This window comes from Trachinotus anak, unplaced genomic scaffold (assembly GCF_046630095.1).
Source record: "Trachinotus anak isolate AG129_WGS33_773 ecotype Australia unplaced genomic scaffold, CSIRO_AGI_Tana_v1 ptg000020l, whole genome shotgun sequence".
Classification (NCBI taxonomy): domain Eukaryota; kingdom Metazoa; phylum Chordata; class Actinopteri; order Carangiformes; family Carangidae; genus Trachinotus; species Trachinotus anak.
The window spans coordinates 8,138,811-8,163,053 of NW_027273871.1; the positions used below are offsets into that span (position 1 = coordinate 8,138,811).

General features: G+C 41.6%; 3 protein-coding genes and 1 long non-coding RNA gene across 4 annotated transcripts; all 4 read left to right on the forward strand.

Annotated features, from left to right (window-relative positions):
* The first annotated feature begins 1,021 nt into the window (after positions 1-1,021).
* Positions 1,022-3,302, forward strand: LOC139637677 (uncharacterized). The gene is made up of 2 exons (XR_011694664.1): positions 1,022-1,116; positions 2,566-3,302. It is a non-coding gene; the product is annotated as an uncharacterized lncRNA (long non-coding RNA).
* Positions 3,303-9,136: 5,834 nt separating this feature from the next.
* Positions 9,137-10,305, forward strand: LOC139637224 (odorant receptor 131-2-like). The gene has a single exon (XM_071505792.1). It carries the CDS (start codon positions 9,313-9,315, stop codon positions 10,303-10,305), a length of 993 nt encoding a protein of 330 aa, XP_071361893.1. The 5' UTR covers positions 9,137-9,312.
* A 5,978-nt stretch (positions 10,306-16,283) lies between these two features.
* Positions 16,284-23,526, forward strand: LOC139637672 (odorant receptor 131-2-like). The gene is made up of 2 exons (XM_071506531.1): positions 16,284-16,455; positions 19,901-23,526. The coding sequence occupies exon 2, from the start codon at positions 20,705-20,707 to the stop codon at positions 21,695-21,697; it is 993 nt and encodes a 330-aa protein (XP_071362632.1). The 5' UTR covers positions 16,284-16,455; positions 19,901-20,704; the 3' UTR covers positions 21,698-23,526.
* LOC139637673 (odorant receptor 131-2-like) lies at positions 16,960-18,683 on the forward strand. Its single transcript, XM_071506532.1, has one exon. It carries the CDS (start codon positions 16,983-16,985, stop codon positions 17,970-17,972), a length of 990 nt encoding a protein of 329 aa, XP_071362633.1. The 5' UTR covers positions 16,960-16,982; the 3' UTR covers positions 17,973-18,683.
* Positions 23,527-24,243: the final 717 nt, after the last annotated feature.

Consider the following 24,243-nt stretch of genomic DNA (forward strand, 5'->3'; position numbering starts at 1 on the left):
GCTTGACAGACTGATGGCTGGAGGTGCAGGTGTTGGTGTACAGGGAGAAGAGCAGAGGAGAAAGAACGCAGCCTTGCAGGGATCCAGTGCTGATGGTCTGGGAGTCAGACACGTGCTTTCCTAGCTTCACGTGCTGCCTCCTGTCAGACAGGAAATCGGTGATCCACCTGCAGGTGGAGTCAGGCACGCTCAGCTGGGAGAGCTTGTCCTGCAGCAGAGCCGGGATGATGGTGTTGAAGGCAGAGCTGAAGTCCACTAACAGGATCCTGGCATAGGTCCCTGAGGAGTCCAGGTGCTGGAGGATGAAGTGGAGAGCCATGTTGACACCTCTGGTGTTGCCAGAAGGAAGCGCTTTGTTGCAGTATGTTGATGATATTTTGCTTGCAAGTGAGACCAGAGAGGGATGCGTTAAAGCTACTCTGGCTCTTCTGACCCACTTGGCTGAACAGGGGCACAAAGCTAGCCTGTCCAAACTGCAGTTTGTTGCCACAGAGGTCACATTTCTGGGTCACGTGATCTTCACTGAGGGAAAAGCCCTCTCATCAAAGAGAATTGGAGTGATTCAAAAAATTCTGAAACCGGTGACAAAGAAACAGGTGATGTCATTTTTGGGCATGACAGGCTATTGCAGACAATGGGTCGCTCATTATGCTGAAATTGAGGCACCATTAGCAGCAATCGCTCATGGGAAAGGCCTGAAAGCATCAGACCCTGTCACCTGGACTGTGGAGGCTGAAAAAGCTTTCATTGACTTGAAATTGACTTTACAGACACCTCCGACACCTGCCTGACTGCTCACGACCTTTCACTCAGACTGTTGACGAAAAGGGGGGTTTCATGACTTCTGTGTTACTGCAAGACCACGGGGGCAAACCAAGACCTGTAGCTTATTTCTCATCTAAGCTTGACTCTGTAGCTGCAGGTCTGCCTCACTGCCTCAGAGCTGTAGCAGCTGCAGAGAAGGCAGTCATAGCGTCACGTGACATAGTGGGATACTCTGATTTACTAGTCCCACATGCAGTGTCTCTTATCCTCCTCGAGCAGAAAACTTCACATTTGTCTGCTGCGAGGTGGCTACGATATAATGCTGTTTTGTTAGAACTGCCTAACGTTAAGGTAAAGAGATGTACTGTTCTTAACCCTGCTACTCTTTTACCAACAGCTGAGGATGGAGAGCCACACGACTGTGTGGCAACAATAACATCTATTTGTTCCCCAAGCCCTGATTTGACTGATGTGCCCATTGAAAATGCTGATTTTGATTTCTTTGTTGATGGTTCTGCTTCTAGGGATCCAGACACAGGAAAGAACATCGCAGGTTTTGCTGTCACAACTCTCCATGACACTGTCATGGCAAAACCTCTGTCTTCTTCACACTCAGCTCAGGCGGCTGAGTTGGTGGCTTTGACAGAAGCATGCAAGATGGCTAAAGGAAAATCTGTTAACATTTACACAGACAGCAGATATGCTTGGGGTGTAGTTCATGACTTTGGGCAAATGTGGAAAAACAGAGATTTTCTCACTTCCACAGGGAGACCGATAGCTCATCATGTGCTGGTTGCTGCTCTCCTCGACGCCATTTTGTTACCTAAACAAATTGCTGTGTGTAAATGTGAGGCTCACACTAACAACACTGACTCCATCTCTCTAGGTAATGCACGAGCAGACGCAGCTGCAAAAGCAGCCTCCAAGCGGCCAGTGTCTCCTGATACACTGGGCGTCTCACTAACCTTCAACTCTACTCCCCTTGTTGTGACTACAGTGGAGATAGCGGACCTGCAGATAAGGGCCTCACAGGCTGAAAAACACTGTTGGAAGAAAGCAGGCTGCTCTGTGGTAGACAGAGTGTGGACAGGCCCTGATGGCCTGCCTTGTCTCCCCAGGTATCTTTTCCCTCACTATGCGAAGTTGACACACGGATTGGATCATGTGTCAAAGGGGGGAATGGTAAGTGAGGTACGGAGACATTGGTTCACAAGAGGGTTCACAACCTATGCCACTGACTTCTGTAAAAGATGTGTGATTTGTTCCACAAACAATGTGGGAAGAGGTTTAAAACTTCCACAGGTTGCTCACCCACCACCAGACAAACCTTTTGATCACTTGCAAATGGATTTCAAGGCAAAGGCCTTGATGTATCTGATAATTCCCAGATGGGGAATTCCAGCAAAAATCAGCTCAGACAATGGAACTCCTTTTGTAAGTGGGGCACTGAAATTGGTTGGTGAGTACATGGGCATTGATTTAAGACAACACTGTGCATACCACCCAGCCTCAGGTGGAGCATGTGAAAGAGAAAATGGCACTTTGAAAAACAAACTCGCAAAGGTGTGCGAGGCCGCTAAAGTGTCCTGGACTAAAGCCCTCCCCATTGTGCTAATGCATATGAGGGCCAGAAGGAGAAGCAGGAGCGGTTTAAGCCCATTTGAAATCCTGTTTGGGAGGCCTCTGAACACTGGGATTGGGCCCGCTAAGAGACAGCTGCCAGACACTGGCCTGTGTGAAGATGAAATGTTACGATATTGTGCAACCTTGTCGTCTGTTTTGTCTGATATTCACAAACAGGTGAAAGCTGCCCTGCCCAGACCAGCAGAGACGAAACTCCATGACCTCAATGTGGGCGACTACATTGTGGTGAAGGACTTCCGACGAAACAACTGGAAAGCTCGCAGGTGGAACGGACCGTTCCAGGTGCTTTTGGTGACAGAGACAGCGGTAAAGGTTGCAGAGAGGGCTACGTGGATACATGCCAGTCACTGCAGACGGGTTCCGGATCCAAACGCACAACATGTACCTGATCGAGAGGCCAAGACCGGCCCATCCCCTTAGGCGGCTCGGATGCGGCCTAAGGGTGGTGACTGGCATCCTGCTGGTCATTTCCATCTGGGTGGGAGTGATTGTGCTGTGCGTGGAGGAAATCCAACGTCAGAGGGTAAAGAACAACAGCACAACAGTCTCACCTCATCCTGACAATGAATCTGAAATAGCACACACACCTCACCGGAAGGTGAGGAGATCTGCTGTGCTTTCTCCCACCACAACATCGAGACTGGAAGACGGACTCCTCTAAAGTTTTTATTTTTCTTACCCAATCAAGTTGATTCTTCAATATCTCAAATAGAGCCAATCAATTTTATATATATATATATATATATATATATATATATATAATCATGGTTTGATTTTATTTTTCCTTTTTTATTCTCATGTTATTCAATTTGTTATAATTCATTGTAATCCTTTTCTTTATTAATTCTCATTATTATACGACAGTAAGTACAGGACAGTGTGAGTTCCAAAAACCAGAGGGTTTTTGTCTTTTATTCATTGTGTGTTATGTTTGAGTTATCTTTGCCATATTATTTGAAGTAGATTAGCTCAGTAGTAGAAACAGGGCTTTTTCCTCATCATATCTAAGGTTTTTCCGTTTTCCTTAGACTAAGTGTAGTTAGACAGATGGGTCTTTTTGCCCCCTCTTTTCAAATGGGGGGGGACTTTTGGCTCCTCTGTGCTTATGGCCTGTGTTCTTCTGCCTGGGGTTTCAACTCCTATGTTGGAGACTGGGAGTGCTGGCGTTTGGCTGGTGCGAGGCAGAAAACAGAGGACATGAGCTAGATAAGTACAAAATTTTCCATTTATTATGGTTTAGCATAAGAATGCTAAAAAGGGTGGAATGTAATGGGAAATTTTGGTATAACTCATGTGTGCCTATTCAAAACTGTGTAACCAATGACAGTGCGGATAGTTCTAATGAAATTTTTGAACCTAACCTTTGTACATCCTTTATGGTTGTGTGAAAGACCTCTGTGTGAACTAATGAAGAACACATGTAGACAATATATGTGGATGTCTTTGCCCTTCTCGTTGTGATAAGTGTGTTGTTCATACATTGCGTTGGGGGAGAAGCAAGCAGGTGAAGACTCAGCACAGAGACAATCCCGTGAGAAAGAGTATCGTATTTTGTCTTTGTGGAATGTGTTTTTGGAACTATAAGACTGTGGTCCTGGGTAACATCTTCAGGCCACTCACTCACTGACTGTACTGCTGTTCGGTTGTGTTTGTGTGACTCCATTCATGAATGTTTATTAAACTCAAGAAAGACAGCTGACGCGTGAAGATCTTCTTTTTCAATTATTGAACAAGGTGAAACATTTTTGCCACCACAGTCATCTACAGACCTGTTGGCTCTGTAGGCGAACTGCAGGGGGTCCAGGAGTGGGTCAGTGATGGATTTGAGATGGGACAGGACAAGGCGCTCAAATGATTTCATGACCACAGAGGTCAGGGCAATGGGTCTATAGTCATTTAGTCCTGTGGGCCTTGGTTTTTTGGGGACAGGGATGATGGTGGTGGATTTGAAGCAGGCTGGCACGTGGCAGGTCTCCAGTGAGGTGTTGAAGATGTCCGTGAACACTGGAGACAGCTGATCAGCACAGTGCTTCAGGGATGATGGAGAGACAGAGTCAGGACCGGCTGCTTTGCGGGGGTTCTGCTTCTTAAAAAGCCTGTTTACATCTCTCTCTAGGATATAGAGAGACGTTCCTTTGGTAGGGGAGGTGGAGGGGGGTTCTGATGTGGCTCTGATGTGGAGGTTAGTGTCAGGCTTGTCCCACTGTCTTTCAAAGCGGCAGTAGAACTCATTCAGATCGTTGGCCAGATGGAAGTCGTTAATGGAGTGGGGGGGGGTTTAGGTTTGTAGTTAGTGATCTGTCTGAGCCCTTTCCAGACAGAAGCAGAGTCGTTGGCTGAGAACTGGAGCTGAAGTCGTTTAGCTTCTCTCACCGCCTTGCTAAACCTGTACTTGGACTCTTTAAACCTGTCCCTGTCCCCACTCCTGAAAGCTTCCTCCTTTTGCCTCCTGAGCTGACTGAGCTTAGCTGTGAACCAGGGTTTGTCATTGTTATAACTCACCCTGGTGCATGATAGGATACAGCAGTCCTCACAGAAGCTGATGTATGACGTCACAGCCTCTGTGAACTCATCCAGACTGTTGGAAGCAGTCCTGAACACCTCCCAGTTAGTGCAGTCCAAACATGCCCGCAGATCCTCTATGGCTTCACTGCTCCACTGCTTCGATGTCCTCACGACAGGTTCACACAGTTTTAGTTTCTGCCTGTATGTGGGAATCAGGTGGACCATGACATGGTCAGAGTGGCCCAGTGCAGCCCGGGGGACGGCGTGATAAGCACCACTGATTGTGGTGTAACAGTGGTCCAGAGTGTTCCCCTCTCTGGTCGGGCAATTAACAAACTGTCTGTATTTGGGCAGTTCGTGGTTGAGGTTACCTTTGTTAAAGTCACCAAGGACAATAACTAAGGAGTCCGGGTTGGTCCGCTCCACACACAGTATCTGCTGTGGCCTGTGGTGTAAACACCGACCAGGATGAATGAGGTGAACTCACGGGGGGAGTAGAAGGGCCTGCAGTTTATGATGAAAGTCTCCAGGTCAGGAGAACAGTGCTGTAGGATCACTGTCACGTCTCTGCACCAGCCACTGTTAGCATAAAAACAGATTCCTCCACCTTTCGTTTTGCCGGACAGCTCTGTGTCGCGATCCGCTCTGAAGAGTTAGAAGCCGGCCAGCTCCAGCGCAGAGTCCGGAATCGATCCACACAGCCACGTCTCCGTGAAGCACAGGATGGCAGATGAAGAAAAGTCTCTGTTCTTCTGCACCAGTAGCTGAAGTTCATCCAGTTTGTTGGGCAGTGAATGCACCTTGGAGAGAAAGATACCTGGGAGCGGTGTGCGGAGTCCGCGCCGGCGGAGACGCGCAGGCGCACCGGCACGTTTTCCTCTCCTCCGGCGTTTCACTGCGAGAGCAACGGTCAGTGACCTCTGACCAAAATGTCCAATAATTTGGTCGAGAAAGGTGGAAAAAATCCTCTGGAGTTGTTTCTCTGATGTTAATGAGCTGTTCTCTGGTGAAAGAGCTCCGGAAACCAAGGCAGAAAACTGAATTTATAAAGAAAATAAGGCAAAAAAGTGCGCACCAACACACAGAGGCAGCCATCCACGGCGCCATGGCAACAGAAACTATCAATGGAGAACTCTTAATATGTTATGTTTCACTTGTAATATTATGTCTGGTATTGGACTCGAGAGTCCAGTCTCAACTATTTTTTAATAATGAGACTTGTTTCAGTCTGAGGGTTCTTTTGCCCCAGACTTGCTTTGGCCTTACTCATCTAGACTTCTAAGTCCAGTTTGTTTCTCAATCTCTTTCTCTCTCTCTCTCCCCCATGTGCTCCTGTGCTTCTGCATTTGTGTGCAACTTGCCCCTCCTCTGTCTGTTTGCCCCGCTGTGAAAAATGTCTGTCTCTACCATGTTCAGCATGGCCACTGCACTTTGATAGCACACCACAAAGACTTTGGCTTTTTGGCAAGGAGCAGCACACCACCAAGCTTGTTCAGTCATGTTTTTACCATCTCAGTCATATTTCTAAAATACCATCATTTTTACCTTTTAAAGACATAGAGAATATTTTACACATTTTCATTTCATCACGCCTGGATTACTGCAACAGTCTTTTTACCTGTCTAAACCAGAAATCTACTGATTGTCTACAGACTGTACAGAACTCTGCTGCCAGGCTTTTAACCCCAACCAGGAGACTTAAGCACATCACTTCTGTTTCAGCCTCCTTACATTGGCACCCTGTATGTTTTAGAATAGATTTTAAGATTTTATTGATTACTTTTAAAGCTCTCTGTGGCCTCTCTCCCAGTTACATCTCTGACCTTTTGGTTTCATACTCCCCTCCGCTCACACCCTGAGATCCTCGGGCAAAGGACTTTTGTCTGTCCCTGAGACCCAGCTAAAAACAAAAGGGGGCAGAGCCTTTTCAGTAAGGGCCCCGAGGCTCTGGAATGATCTGTCCAAAGATATCAGGTCAGCTGGGTCCAAAACCTCTTTTAAGACTCATCTTAAAACACACTTTTATCAGAAAGCTTTTTCTGGTTTTACCTTACCTTGAAATTTTTTATTTCTTTTATTCTCAATCTGTTTTGTTTTGTATACACCTGAGTGTTTTAATTTTTTAACCTATTCTGCCCTCTTTGTCAAGCACTTTGTAATGCAGCGTTTGAAAATTGATATAGATGTTGTATAGATGTATAGATGCACTTGTGGAGACAAACAACCTCCAGACATGAATGCTCGACATTGATGGATAATTTGGGATTCTGCAAACAGTGTTTGTAATAATGGATGTTCCCTAACTTCTTTAGCATGATGAACATGTGTTATGCAGCTGAATAGTGCAACTACAGCAGACCAGAGGAGCCTTTTTTCTTCAGATATTATTCTGTAGGCTGCAGCCTAAGGTCAACATCACTGCTGGTCTGCAGTATCAAACATCACAGGCGGTAATGTTGTTTGGTGACAATTTCTAATGCGCACTCCAGTACGCAAAGAAATTTACAATTTATTTCCTTAACATGATGCCACATACCCTACAATGTTGCTACATATTTAAGATAACAATACTAATCTGTGTTTAATCTGTGTTTATGTACTTACTAAAAAGTGACAAGACTAGAAGAGAAGATGTAATTAAATATGCATTTCTTAAAATGTCTTTTAATTTTTCATAAAATAAATCTGATCATGTGTTATGTGCTGCTATTGCATAATATCACAGTAGTTTTCTGATTTTGTTTGTCAGCTGTCCACAGACACTTACGATAATGACAAGGAAACTGTGAAACTTTACTGTTTAGATGAAAAGGGTCATCTTGCTTTACAAAAGGGGTGGGGTACACCCTGGACAGGTCGCCTGTTTATCGCAGGGCTAACACATAGAGACAAACAACCACACACAGGCAATTGTGTGTGTGACAATTTAGAGTCACCAGTGTACCCGGTGGGAAGCCACAGACATGGGGAGAACATGCAAACTCTACACAGTGTATACTGTCAGACACAGGTGAACACACACACACACACACACACACATAAATGTTTGAGTTTGTTCACTCACATAAATAAATAGACATTAAATTAATTAAAGTAAAAATGACATGGTGTTGTTCCATTACCTGAGGTAAAAACACATCTGAGTGACTTTATTTTGTTCATGTTCATTTTCCATATTAAAATACTCATATTGTCTAACATTTGAAACCTTAAAATGTGTCAGCTGGACACATAATCCTCGTCATAATGATCTACTTACTATTGCTGCAGTAAATATTAATGTATCTCATGTTAGTCTACTGAAATTTATGTTTTAAAATGTTAAAGGACAATTCTGGCTCACTCATGAAATCTTGGGTCTTATTTTCATAACTTTGGTCGTCATTTCTGACAGTTGGTATAACACTGTACTCAACTAATTGGTCAGATATGATCATGTGTGACATTGCCACAATATAACGAAGAAAATAAGCAATCAGATAGGTTGGAACAAAGCCAACAGTTTATCCAGATGATCTAAATCACTTTATTGGAGGTCAAACTAAAAGTAGTTGTATCTGAAATCTTGGTCATCATCCCTCATTGCAAAGGAAATCAGTGTGCGCACAACTGTAGTGCAGTAGGCCGAAGTTGAAGACTGTAAACTGTCATGGATGTTCACAACAGACAGTTTGGTTTAAATCTGAACATTCAACTTTGTTTTCTTTTCCAAATACATGGATCTAATCTGTGGGTTTGTCTGATCATCTGACTATTGTCACCTGTTTTTTTGATTGACTGGGAAATCTTAAGAGGGTGGGTCTTATCTATTATCACAGGGGTTCAGACACAAGGTCAAGATGGCATGGTTCCTCTTCATACTGTCACACCTGATTTCCTAAAGCCTTTCTCCAATGGCATTAAATAAGCAACTAATGGCAGCAGACATTAGCAACACTACCAAAATGACGCAATTCTGTATGATGTTTCTTAACAGTGCAAAAAATTAGGTGCTTAGGGAGACACTGGGTGCTCTATACAAGTACAAAAATCCCAATAGCTCCAGTGTGACTATTTTCACCTGGATGCAAAAAGACACTCAGATTTTTTATTCAAGAAAATGTTTAAATATTAACATTTGTAGACTTGTACTTGCCAGCTATAGCTTCAACACACATGACTCACAAGATGGCATGGGCCAGCAAATTAGAATATTATGGTAAAGGTATTACATCACCAATTACTAATATATTACCCATGTTTACATGTGATGGTGTCACATGAAGTGGGTGTGAGGACTGAGCTCATAAACTCTGTGAACATCGCAAGACCTTCACTGTCATTCGAACACAAACTGAAGAAGCTTTTGAGCTGCAATCAACAGGTTCATATTTTCTGCTTTTTAAATGCTTCTCTAAAATGTATGAAAATCAGTCTCACACCAACATCACTGTTGGACCGCAGTATCGGGGGGTAATGGAAAGAGTGTTGTTTGCTATTGTGTCTACAGTGCCATCCTGTGTGTTTCTCTTCATTAATGGGACCATGTTATTCGTATTGAGGAGTAAACCAGTGTTTTGTGAGACCTCTCGATACATTCTTCTGTATAACCTCCTTTTTGCAGATACTGTAGTTCTAGCACACAGTCAGTTAATGTACCTAATCGCTGCTTTTAGAATAAGGCTGACGTATCCTGTGTGTGGGGTTCTCGTTATGCTTGTCAGTCTCACAACAATGATTTCTCCTCTCACACTGGTGGTGATGTCTCTGGAGAGATATGTAGCTGTGTGCTACCCACTGAGGCACGCTGCCATCATCACCATCAGAAACACAGGGATAGCCATCATTGTGGTTTGGGCATTCAGTTCACTAAATATTCTCATTCAAGTTCTTTTGCTGGTAAATTTTCCATTTGAAGAGCTGGACAGCCTGCAGATGAAAGACTTTTGTGGCAGAGAAAGATTGTTGCTTGATCCATTGTCTGATCTTTATGACAGAGCCTCCACTTATTTTCTGTTTGTTTCAGCTGGTATGACAGTCACTTGCTCCTACATTGGTGTGATGGTAGCAGCCAGGTCAGCCTCTACAGACAAAGCTTCAGCCCAAAAGGCTCATAACACACTGCTGCTACATCTGGTGCAGCTGGGCCTCAGTCTCTCATCGACTATACACAACCCCTTGCTCATAGCGATCTCAAAGGTCCTAGACAGGATAATGATTGTGCGCATCCATGTTGTCCTTTATATTTGTATTATCATCTTCCCAAGATGTCTGAGTGCTCTAATCTATGGAATCAGAGATCAGACCATCAGACCCGTCCTCATGTACCATCTCTGCTGTCAGTGGAAACGCTCAACTCTTCTGTCAGATGCCCCAAACAAGGCAAAAATCAGCATACTAATCACTTCATAGATAGAGATTACCTTGTCTAGGAAGCCCCTCCCAGAGGTTAAATACCTGGGTCTCCACACCAGATAGTTGGACCAGTCCCAGCCTGGTCAGATGTAAGCATGAATTGATGAAGCCTCTTGGATGAGAGGTGAAGCATTTTCCTAGACAAATAACCAAGTCCAGTTGCTTTAAAATTCCTTTGAGATACTGTGACCTGGACAAATGAGAATATTCACAGGCCTCTAATCTCAATAGTAAACCTATAGTTAAATCAATACTTCTCTTAGAGGGTCAATCAAAACTCATATTTTTGTAAAGCTAGAATTTATGGCTGAGCTGTTGTGTTAAATGTAGTTACTGAATGATTGAAAACATTTTAATAGAACACCCACATTAACTCTATTATCAAATGTCAACAACATTGCAGGTGTGTGTATATTACATATTTAAATTGGGTAACAATACACAATGTTTGGAAACGTGTAGATAAACAAATTCAACAAACACAAATGTCTGCATTTACTGATTGAAACTGCAGGACAGAATCTTATAATTATTTTATAGGCATGTTTGTAAGAAATGAAAACACTAGAATAACGGCCTGTAGGTTTAAAACTACCACATGCAATGAGCCAATCAAATTATATGAACTATTTATAAGACTACAGAGACAGTTTTATAAGAATCCAGCTCTCTACCTGTACCAGCAAGTGTCTGAGTCACCTCACACAACTTATAATATATTGATGACGTTAATGACTATACAAGAAACTCTATAGTTTTTTTTTCCATAAAACTGTTCCTATGCATTAATTACAGATTTACTTATGAATACTTTATTACTAGTCATGGAGGTCAAAGTGATAGCATCTGAAATGTTGCTAATCACCAATAAAGGTGTTCTGCTTTAAATGTTTTTTTAAGTTTCTGTTGTCAGACAACAGACCAAGGTTGAAATAGTGACTGAAACGTGGTCCATTAAGACGACATGTTAACTTCCAAGCTCCTTCCAAGCTGTTGCTCAGCTGTTGCTAATATCCTCATTTTATAACTGCAGCGTCATCTCACAAAATCACTGTGGTGGCATACGCATAAATTAAAGGCAAAGACTGTGCTGTGATTTTGGCCATTTTGTAAAATCATCATTTCGAGAGAAAGTTAGAAACAACAGAACATCTTTGACTCAAACAGCACACAGCCTCCGTCTGTTTAACAGACTACTGCCACTCGTTGAACAGAGTAGACACAGTGAGAGAGGGAATTACTGGCATTACTCTCATTTAAGTAGCCAGTGTTTGTCCAAAAAGTTGCTGAATTTGTTGCTTGGTGCTTCTTTTTTGAAAGTCTCTAAATCTAGCAACAAATGTGCTAAGCTGAGACAACACACGAACTGTAAACACAAACACCACCCTGATAGAAAATGTTTGCACCAATTAATTTTGAAAAAGCAACAGACAAGGGGGAAATTCCGCACTGATTATTATTATTATTTTTAACCAAGATTAATTGTCTTCTTGAGGCCTTTCCCATGCTCAAAAACTCATGAAGTTTTGCACACGTGTCAGGTCTGGTGAAAATTTCAATATATTATGGGTCTTCCCCATGTAGGCCCCAAATGGACCCATAGTGGCCCCTAGGAAATTTCAAAGGGACCCTTCATACCCCTTTAGTTTCACCTATATGCACAAAAATCAGTAAGCACATGACATGCCAGGATGTAAAAAAAAACCCTCTTGCACCCATAGTTCACACCCAACAGGAAGTCCACCATTTTGAATTCAATTTGCAATTTTGGTGTTGTTTTTGCGATTTAAGGGTCTCATACTTTAACAAACTCCTCCTAGGTAATTGATCGGATCGACCTCTTATTTTGTGTGTGTCTTCTTAAGACCATTGCCATGTTAAATTGCAGAGCTTTTGAGTTTTAGTTGGAAAACCCACCCATGGCAGCGTGGCGAATTGCAATGATTCGCCATGAAAAATCAACTCGTTCTAGCTCCGGCATGCATTGTCCAAACTGCCTAAAAGTCCTGGCCTGAACAGATTTATATAGTCATATTCAGTCATACTCATAGTCCCACCTAGTGGTGACAGGAAGTGTCATGTTTTACATTTTCATGTGCTCCTCCTAGCAGGTTGATCAGAAAGATGTCAAACCTGATCAAAGTCATGCTTTAGAAGTTGATGAAGCTCTATGGTGCAGCAAATTTCAATGGTTCACCATGTAAAATCAACTTGATATAACTCCAGAATGCATTGTCCAAAAGGTCTCAAACTTCACGTTTCATAAGAGGCCCGGCTTGAACACATCTATGTGCTCATATTTAATCATACTCATGGCGCCACCTAGTGACAACATTAACTTTTACATACTCCTCCTAGCAGGTTTATTAGAGCCTCCTCAAATGTTGTGGCAAAATACTTCTAACCTTGATGATGCTTAATTACAAAATTATGAGTTTCCATTTAGGGGTGTTGGCTCTGGTGGTGCAGCAAATCTTGCAACAGGAAGTTAATGTAACTCTGTCATACTTTGTCCAATCAGCCCCAAACTTTATAGGTTTGATAAAAGTCTTTGCCTAACCACATGTGTATGCTCAGTTGCAGTGATACAGCCACCTAGTGTTGACAGGAAATGTTATGATTTGCCATGAAAAATAAACTCTCCAGCGCTGCCATACATTGTCAAAAATGCCTAAAACACTCTATGTTTGATAAGTGTCCCGGCCTGAACAGATTTATATATTCATATTCTGTCACACTCATGTCACCACCTAGTGGTAACAGGAAATGTCATGTTTTACATTTTCATGGACCCCTCCTATCAGGTTGTTCACAAAGATGTCAAATCTGGTCAAAGTCATGCTTAAGAAGTTGATGAATTCTACAGTGAAAAGTTTTGACTTTTCGTTGGACACCTTGTCCCCCATGGCGCAAATTTTGATGATTCACCTTGAAAAATGAACTTGCTATAACTCCAGAATGCATTGAACGCGGGCCTAAAACTTCACGTTTGATTAGAATCCAGGCCTAAACACATCTACATGCCCATATTTAGTCATAGCACCACCTAGTGGCAACACAAAACATCAACATTCTGGCAGGTTGATGACAGCCTCAAATGTTGTGACAAAACACTTCACACCTTGATGATTCGTAATTGCAAAAATTATGAGTTTCCATTCAGGGGCGTAGCTCTGACAGTGCAGCAAATGTTGGAACAGAAAGTTAATATATCTCTGCTATACTTTGTCCAAGCAGCCCTAAACTTTACAGGTTTGATAAGAGTCCCAGTCTGAACACTTCTATATCCTCTATTTCAGTCATAGTCATAGCGCCACCTACTGGTGACAGGAAATGTCATGTGCAGGAAATCCTAATGCGTGTGGCGGTCACCACGGTGCAGGACTGCTTTGCCTGACCTGTTCTCGGCCCCCCGGCGGTGTACAGGGGTGCGAGGGCCCATTCAACGCTGCTCGCAGCTTTAATTCATTTTGTGACAGGGTCTATTTCAACCAAAACCATGATCTTTTCCTCAACCCAACAAAGTAGTTTTTGTTCCTAAACATTACCAAAGTGGAAAATGAAAACAAAAAGAAAAAAACAAACAAAAAAATTAAATCAAGTAAGTGTACAACTAAGTAAATATAACTTTCTGAGACACACAGGAGACATACCCCTCTCTCTTTGGGGATAGTTCTGCGCTTGATCCATTCATCCACCACAACTTCAAAGGCTACCTCATGAGGACTTGGTTGCTCTTCATAGTGTCACACCTGACTTCCTAAACGCTTTCCCAAAGACGTTTAATTAGCACCTAATGGCAGCAGACATTTACAACACTACCAAAATAACGCCATCCTGGATGATGTGTCTTTTGAGTGCAAAAAATAAGGCGCTTAGAGAGACACTGGGTGCTCCATACAAGTTAAAAAGCCCAATAGCTCCAGTGTGACTATTTTTACCTGGATGTAAATAGACACTCAGATTTTTATTCAAGAAAGTTTTTACTTATTAACATTTGTAGACTTCTCTAAAATGTATGAAAATCAGTCTCACACCAACATCACTGTCTCAAAAGTCCTAAACAGGATAATAATTGGTTCCAGTTGCCATGGCGCCGCGGATGGCTGCCTCGGTGTGTTGGTGCGCACTTTTTCACCTTATTTTCTTTATAAATCCAGTTTTCTGCTTTGGTTTCCGGAGCTCTTTCACCAGAGAAGAGCTCATTAACATCAGAGAAACAGCTCCAGAGGATTTTTTCCACCTTTCTCGACTCATCTGTGGAATTATTGGACATTTTGGTCAGAGGTCACTGACCGCTGCTCTCGCAGTGAAACGCCGGAGGAGAGGAAAACGTGCCGGTGCGCTTGCGCGTCTCCGCCGGCGCAGACTCCGCACACCGCTCCCAGGTATCTTTCTCTCCAACGTGCGTTCACTGCCCAACAAACTGGATAAACTTCAGCTACTGGTGCAGAAGAACAGAGACTTTTCTTCATCTTCCGTCCTGTGCTTCACGGAGACGTGGCTGTGTGGATGGTTCCGGACTCTGCGCTGGAGCTGGCCGGCTTCCAGCTCTTCAGAGCGGATCGCGACACAGAGCTGTCCGGCAAAACGAAAGGTGGAGGAATCTGCTTTTATGCTAACAGTGGCTGGTGCAGAGACATGACAGTGATCCTGCAGCACTGTTCTCCTGACCTGGAGACTTTCATCATAAACTGCAGGCCCTTCTACTCCCCCCGTGAGTTCACCTCATTCATCCTGGTCGGTGTTTACATCCCACCACAGGCCAACGTGCAGGAGGCACAGCGGGCGCTCGCAGACCAGATACTGTGTGTGGAGCAGACGAACCCGGACTCCTTAGTTATTGTCCTTGGTGACTTTAACAAAGGTAACCTCAGCCACGAACTGCCCAAATACAGACAGTTTGTTAATTGCCCGACCAGAGAGGGGAACACTCTGGACCACTGTTACACCACAATCAGTGGTGCTTATCACGCCGTCCCCCGGGCTGCACTGGGCCACTCTGACCATGTCATGGTCCACCTGATTCCCACATACAGGCAGAAACTAAAACTGTGTAAACCTGTTGTTTACAAGAACCTCCAAGAACCTCCAACTGCACCAATCACCAGAACAAATTCCTTGTATGTGGAAACATACTTGGAAATACAACTGATTCTGATTCTAATTGTGTGCATCCACAGTGTTCTATATGTTTGTATTATCATCTTCCCAAGATGTCTGAGTGCTCTAATCTATGGAATCAGAGATCAGACCATCAGACCCGTCCTCATGTACCATCTCTGCTGTCAGTGGAAACCCTCAACTCTTCTCTCAGATGCCCCAACCAAGGCAAAAATCAGCATACTAATCACTTCATAGATAAATATTGTCTTTAACAAAATCTTTTTGTTTGCTGCATGATACTTATGACTTACTGTTTGAAACTGCAGGACAGAATGTTAGAATTATTTTACAGGCATGGTTGTAGGAAATGAAAACACTAGAATAACAGCCTGTAGGTTTAAAACTACTATCAACTGAGCCAATCAAAATGTATTATAAGACTGCAGAGACAACACTTGGTGAACCCAGGCCTCTTCCTGTAACAGAAAGTTTATGAGTCACCTTACACAACATTTCATAAATTTATGACATTCAATAGTCTTTTTTTCATAGTCCTTTAAAAATTGTTCTTATGCAGTAATTGTAGTACCTTTAATATTGTTTATTATCTAACGTGATTCACATGAACTTTTCCTTAATATAATTCACTTAGTTTGCCATGAAATCCTGCTTGTTACTTCTGCTTCTCCGGATTGACAAAACCAGAAACTAAATGAAGAATATCACTTTTTATCATAATGTAGGACTAAGGGTGAAGACACAGAACAACCTAGACAGAGCCACCACCTCTGTTTTCTAGAGAGGAATCCCACAGAAGGAGCACAATGTTAAAGGACAATTCTGGCTCACTCATTAAATCTTGGGTCTTATTTTAGTAACTTTGGTCCTCGTTTCTGACAGTTGGTGTATAATTGTACTCAACTAATTGCTGAGATATGACAATGTGTGACATTTCCACCATGTAAAGAAGAAAATAAGCAATCAGAAAGGTTGTAACAAAGCCAACAGTTTATCCAGATGATCTAAATCACTTTATTGGAGGTCAAGTGTAGTTGTAGTTGTATCTGAAATCTTGGTCATCATCCCTCATTGCAAAGAGGCAGAGAATGATTAAAAACTTTTATAAATGAGATGACATTAAATGACACATAAAAAAGTACAGTTCAGGGAGCCATTGGGTGTTCCATACGGGTATAAACAGCCTAAGAGCTCCAGTGTGACTATTTTCACCTGGATGCAAAAAGACACTCAGATTTTTTATTCAAGAAAATGTTTAAATATTAACATTTGTAGACTTGTACTTGCCAGCTATAGCTTCAACACACATGACTCACAAGATGGCATGGGCCAGCAAATTAGAATATTATGGTAAAGGTATTACATCACCAATTACTAATATATTACCCATGTTTACATGTGATGGTGTCACATGAAGTGGGTGTGAGGACTGAGCTCATAAACTCTGTGAACATCGCAAGACCTTCACTGTCATTCGAACACAAACTGAAGAAGCTTTTGAGCTGCAATCAACAGGTTCATATTTTCTGCTTTTTAAATGCTTCTCTAAAATGTATGAAAATCAGTCTCACACCAACATCACTGTTGGACCGCAGTATCAAGGGTTATTGGCAGTAGTGTTGTTTTCTATTGTGTCTACAGTGCCATCCTGTGTGTTTCTCTTCATTAATGGGACCATGTTATTCGTATTGAGGAGTAAACCAGTGTTTTGTGAGACCTCCCGATACATTCTTCTGTATAACCTCCTTTTTGCAGATACTGTAAACTTGGCTCAGAGCCAGTTACTGTACCTAATCGCTGCTTTTAGAATAAGGCTGATGTATCCTGTGTGTGGGGTTCTCATTATGCTCAACAATCTCGCAACTGAAATCTCTCCTCTCACACTGGTGGTGATGTCTCTGGAGAGATACGTAGCTGTGTGCTACCCACTGAGGCACGCTGCCATCATCACCATCAGAAACACAGGGATAGCCATCATTGTGGTTTGGACATTCAGTTCACTAAATGTTCTCATTCGAGTTCTTTTGCTGGTAAATTTTCCATTTGAAGAGCTGGACAGCCTGCAGATGAAAGACTTTTGTGGCAAAGAAAGCTTGTTGCGTGGAATGTCTGATCTTTATGACAGAGCCTCCACTTATTTTCTGTTTGTTTCAGCTGGTATGACAGTCACTTGCTCCTACATTGGTGTGATGGTAGCAGCCAGGTCAGCCTCTACAGACAAAGCTTCAGCCCAAAAGGCTCGTAACACACTGCTGCTACATCTGGTGCAGCTGTGCCTCAGTCTCACGTCGACTATACACAACCCCTTGCTCATAGCGATCTCAAAGGTCCTAGACAGGATAATGATTGTGCGCATCCAAGTTGTCCTTTATGTTTGTATTATCATCTTCCCAAGATCTTTGAGTGCTCTAATCTATGGAATCAGAGATCAGACTATCAGACCCGTCCTCATGTACCATCTCTGCTGTCAGTGGAAACGCTCAACTCTTCTGTCAGATGCCCCAAACAAGGCAAAAATCAGCATACTAATCACTTCATAGATAGATATTATCTTTAACAAACTCTTTTTGTTTGCTGCATGACATTTATGACATACAGTATATGAATGCTTACAATGGACAGGTATGACTACAGATTAGAAAGTAACTATATTTTTGTTTGGTGGTGTGCAAAACACTAGAAACACCTCTTAAACTATAATCTCAATCATAAACCTGTAGTTAAATCAATATTTCTCTTAAAGGGTCAATCAAAACTGAACATTTATATTTTTGTAAAGCTAGACTTTATGGCCGAGCTGTTGTCTTGGATTGCATTAGATTTGACAGGTTTAATGAAGAAAGTGGTCACTGACAGCTGTATGAATATAGTTACTGAACGAAAAACATTTGAACAGAACACCCAACTTAACTCTATTATCAAATGTCAACAACATTACAGGCCATCACGTTGAAATGTGATATATGTGTGTGTTTATTACATATTTAAAATGGATAACAATACACACTGTTTGAAAACGTGTAGAAAAACTAATTCAACAAACATAAATGTCTGCAATTACTGATTGAAACTGCAGGACAAAATGTGAAAATATTTTTATCAGCATGGTTGTGGAAAATGAAAAAGCTAGAACAATGGCCTGTAGGTTTACTAACATGAAACGAGCCAATCAAATTATATGAACTAGTTATGAGACTGCAGAGACAAAGTGAATCCAGGTCTCTTCCTGTACCAGAAAGTTTATGAGTCACCTCACACAACTTATAATACATTCATGACATTTATGACTAAACAGGGCACTCAACAGTCTTTTCTTCATAGCCCTTATAAAAATGTTCCTATGAAGTAATTGTAGTACCTTTAATCTTGCTTGTTATCTTACACAATTCACATGAACTTTTCCTTAATATACTTCACTTAGTTTGCCATGAAATCCTGCGTGTTACTTCTGCTTCTCCGGATTGAAAAGAAGAATATCACTTTTTATCATAATGTAGGACTAAGGGTGAAGACACAGAACAACCTAGACAGAGCCACCACCTCTGTTTTCTAGAGAGGAATCCCACAGAAGGAGCACAATGTTAAAGGACAATTCTGGCTCACTCATTAAATCTTGGGTCTTATTTTAGTAACCTTGGTCCTCATTTCTGACAGTTGGTATAACCGGGGGTGCACATAACTTTTTTTGTGAGATACCCAGATGAGTACCAGGGGATAGTGTTTGGTACTCACCCATGCGGCGCGTGGCCCTAATAAGCGCAGTCTTCCTCACTGTCGTCCTCAGTCCCCCCCCCCACTGTCCTCTGCTTCAGCTTCTTGCATGGTGGATGATGAAGATTCGCCTTCCTGTCTCTGATTGAGCCTCCGAGCAGCTGTCTTCTTGACTAGCTTGTTTATTAGCAATGGCTTTTGCCACATTCATGTGCTCCTTGCTCTTTTCGTGTTTATCAAATAAAGGATGATTGAAATTCTTTGAGCCCTTATAAAACGCACCTGTTTTGTCTGCTAGCTGCGGATACGAGCGGCAAATCTTGCACCACATTTCAGTGCGCTCCTCATTAACATCAAGCCACTGCACACCTTGGAGCCACTTTTCAGAAAAAGCCCTTTTCTTCAGTTCTGGCTCGGTTTGTCATTTCTTTGGTGGCGGTGAAATGCCAAAAAAGCTGCTTAATGTCTTTTGTTTTTTTGACATGGCTTCGTGCAGACAAGATCTCTGATGTCAGTAACCGTCAGGTACGCAAAGGCGCCGTAACGACACACGTGATGTTACATGTTTCTCATTTTCGCCGCGCATGCGTACTTGCATACCAGTTTTGTGCACCCCTGGGTATAACACTGTACTCAACTACTTGCTGAGATATGATAATATGTGATATTTCCACAATGTAAAGAAGAAAATAAGCAATCAGATAGGTTGGAACAAAGCCAACAGTTTATCCAGATGATCTAAATCACTTTATTGGAGGTCAAACTAAAAGTAGTTGTATCTGAAATCTTGGTCATCATCCCTCATTGCAAAGGAAATCAGTGTGCACACAACTGTAGTGCAGTAGGCCGAAGTTGAACCAAGCGGTCAGACTGTAAACTGTCATGGATGTTCACAACAGACAGTTTGGTTGAAATCTGAACATTCAACTTTCTTTTCTTTTCCAAATACATTGATCTATTGATCTGTGGGTTTGTCTGACCATCTGACTAGTGTCACCTGTTTTTTTTGTTGATTGGGAAATCTCAAGAGGGTGGGTCTTATCTATTATCACAGGGGTTCAGACACAAGGTCATTAAAAGTGCTTTACAGAGGCAGAGAATGATTAAAAACTTTTATAAATGAGATGACATTAAATATTACATAAAAAAGTACAGTTCAGGGAGCCATTGGGTGTTCCATACGGGTATAAACAGCCTAAGAGCTCCAGTGTGACTATTTTCACCTGGATGCAAAAAGACACTCAGATTTTTTATTCAAGAAAATGTTTAAATATTAACATTTGTAGACTTGTACTTGCCAGCTATTGCTTCAACACACATGACTCACAAGATGGCATGGGCCAGCAAATTAGAATATTATGGTAAAGTTATTACATCACCAATTACTAATATATTACCCATGTTAACATGTGATGGTGTCACATGAAGTGGGTGTGAGGACTGAGCTCATAAACTCTGTGAACATCGCAAGACCTTCACTGTCATTCGAACACAAACTGAAGAAGCTTTTGAGCTGCAATCAACAGGTTCATATTTTCTGCTTTTTAAATGCTTCTCTAAAATGTATGAAAATCAGTCTCACACCAACATCACTGCTGGACTGCAGTACCAGGAGTTAATGGCATTAGTGTTGTTTTCTATTGTGTCTACAGTGCCATCCTGTGTGTTTCTCTTCATTAATGGGACCATGTTATACACATTGAGGAGTAAACCAGTGTTTTGTGAGACCTCTCGATACATTCTTCTGTATAACCTCCTTTTTGCAGATACTGTAGTTCTAGCACACAGTCAGTTAATGTACCTAATCGCTGCTTTTAGAATAAGGCTGATGTATCCTGTGTGTGGGGTTCTCGTTATGCTCAGCAATCTCACAACTGAAATCTCTCCTCTCACACTGGTGGTGATGTCTCTGGAGAGATACGTAGCTGTGTGCTACCCACTGAGGCACGCTGCCATCATCACCATCAGAAACACAGGGATAGCCATCATTGTGGTTTGGGCATTCAGTTCACTAAATGTTCTCATTCGAGTTCTTTTGCTGGTAAATTTTCCATTTGAAGAGCTGGACAGCCTGCAGATGAAAGACTTTTGTGGCAGAGAAAGTATGTTGCTTGATCCATTGTCTGATCTTTATGACAGAGCCTGCACTTATTTTCTGTTTGTTTCAGCTGGTATGACAGTCACTTGCTCCTACATTGGTGTGATAGTAGCAGCCAGGTCTGCCTCTACAGACAAAGCTTCAGCCCAAAAGGCTTGTAACACACTGCTGCTACATCTGGTGCAGCTGTGCCTCAGTCTCACGTCGACTATACACAACCCCTTGCTCATAGCGATCTCAAAGGTCCTAGACAGGATAATGATTGTGCGCATACAAAATGTCCTGTATGTTTGTATTATCATCTTCCCAAGATGTCTGAGTGCTCTAATCTATGGAATCAGAGATCAGACCATCAGACCCGTCCTCATGTACCATCTCTGCTGTCAGTGGAAACGCTCAACTCTTCTGTCAGATGCCCCAAACAAGGCAAAAATCAGCATTCTTATCACTTCATAGATAGAGGTGATCTTTAACAAAATCTTTTTGTTTGCTGCATGACACTTATGACTTACTGTTTGAAACTGCAGGACAGAATGTTAGAATTATTTTACAGGCATGGTTGTAGGAAATGAAAACACTAGAATAACAGCCTGTAGGTTTAAAACTACTATGAACTGAGCCAATCACTGCATGACACTTACGACCTACAATATATAAATACTTACACTGGACAGGTATGACTACAGGTGAGTGAGTGACTATTATTTTTGTTTGGTGGTGGACAAAACATTAGAAACACTTTTCAATATAATGCAGTCCAGTCCAAGAACATTGCAAACTATAATCTCAATCATAAATCTGTAGTTAAATCAATTCTTCTTTTTGAGGATCAATCAAAACTCAACATTCATATTTTTGTAAAGCTACAATTTATGGCTGAGCTGTCTTGGATTGCATCAGATTTTACAGGTGTAATGAAGAAAGTGGTCACTGACAGCTGTATGAATATAGTTACTGAATGACTGAAAATATTTGAATAGAACATCCAAATTAACTTTAATTAAATGTCAACAACATTGCAGGCCACAATGTTAAAATGTTAAATGTATATTTTTATTTTACATATTAAAATGGATAACAATACACACTGTTTGCAAATACCTACATAAAATAATTCAACAAACCAAATGTCTGCAATTACTGACTGAAACTGCAGGACAGATTGTTAAAATAATTTTGGCCTGTAGGTTTAGAACTTGAACATGAACTATACCAAAAGGTGATTCCAGGCCTCTTACCAGCAAGTTTCAGAGTCACCTCACAGACCTTATACTACATTCATGACATTTGTAACTGTATGAAAAACTCCTTTTAAAATTGTTCATATGCATTAATTGTAGGATTACTTACTATTATTTTATTACTTACTATAATTGCATCTGTTTCACTGAAGTGAGGAACCAGAGGCTAACAGAGGTATATCACCTTTCTATCATAATGTAGGGTAAAGACATATTAAATATAACAACCTCGACAGAGCCATCACCTCCACCTCTGTTTTCTAGAGAAGAATCCCACAGAAGGAGCACAATGTTAAAGGACAATTCTGGCTCACTCATTAAATCTTGGGTCTTATTTTAGTAACTTTGGTCCTCATTTGTGACAGCTGGTATAACATTGTACTCAACTAATTGCTGAGATATGACAATGTGTGACACAATGTGTGCCACAATCTCAAAAACAAGACAATGTCAAAATCTAATATAGGGCTGGACTGCCTATGGTCCTGATTTTATCCTCATTTTATGACTGTCTGACAAAATCACCAAACACATAAATTAAAGACAAAGTGTCGTGATTTCACCTGTATTTACTTGTTAAATGAGAAAGTTAGAATCAAAAGAATATCTTTATTATTCTCTCACACATCTAACAAATCTTATTTTGTCTCTCAAACAGCAGACAGCCTTCATCTGTGATCCAGAATAGTTTAGCCTTTATGTACCTCAACTCAAGAACATAACAGGCTTTTATTTGAGACAGGCTTCTCTCCTACTCTCTGAGCTCACATGCAGTATTTAATACACCTGGATTTACCAATAAAGCTGTTCTCATTCACATATTTTTCTGTTTCTGTTTTCAGACAACGGAGCATTGACATAGTGACTGAAACAGGGCCCATTAAGACTACATGTTAATCTCCAAGCCATTTCCAAGCTGCTTTGCACTGCTAAAATCCTGATTTTATAACTGCAACGTCTGACAAAATCACCATACACATAAATTAAAGACAAAGACTGAGCTGTGACTTCGGCTATGTTGACTTGTAAATTTATCATTCTGAGAGAAAGTTAGAAGCAACAGAATCCTGTCTATATGTTGTCTTTCTGACAGAGCACAGTCTTTGCCTTCGAAACAAACTCCTGCTGCGCCTCTCTGCCACTCACTGAACCAAGGGTGTAGGTTTGCATATGGACGGCAGGGACATGAATAAAGTCATATCAGATGACTCCTATGTGCCCTGGGATGTACAATAGTTTAGTTGCTTTAAAACTGTCACTGCAGTAGTCTTGCAGCTTGGATTGTTTGGCTAAGCACATAAACTATACTGCAAACTTCTAACTAACTAGTTAACTCTCCGCTCTGGTCACCAGCATCACTGCTCTCTCTCTCTCTCTGTCTCTCTCTCTGCTGTCTCTTACTGCTTAATGTGCAAGTTTAGTTTCCACATACTGTATGTATACGCATGCATATAATGTTGTATGATGTTCTCTGAAATGAAATGTATTTACATATTTTTAGATTCATCATGATAACATGATATATCTTAATTGCTACATGATAACAGACTTCATCTGGAAACATCTTTTTTATTTATATTATAAAGTCAATAATATATGTATTTGTTTTATTTTGTTCATTTCACTAAGTGTTCTTTAGAGAGCCTGCAGATGAAAGACTTTTGTGGCAGAAAAAGCATGTTCCATGATCCATTGTCTGATCTTTATGACAGAGCCTGCACTTATTTTCTGTTTGTTTCAGCTGGTATGACAGTCACTTGC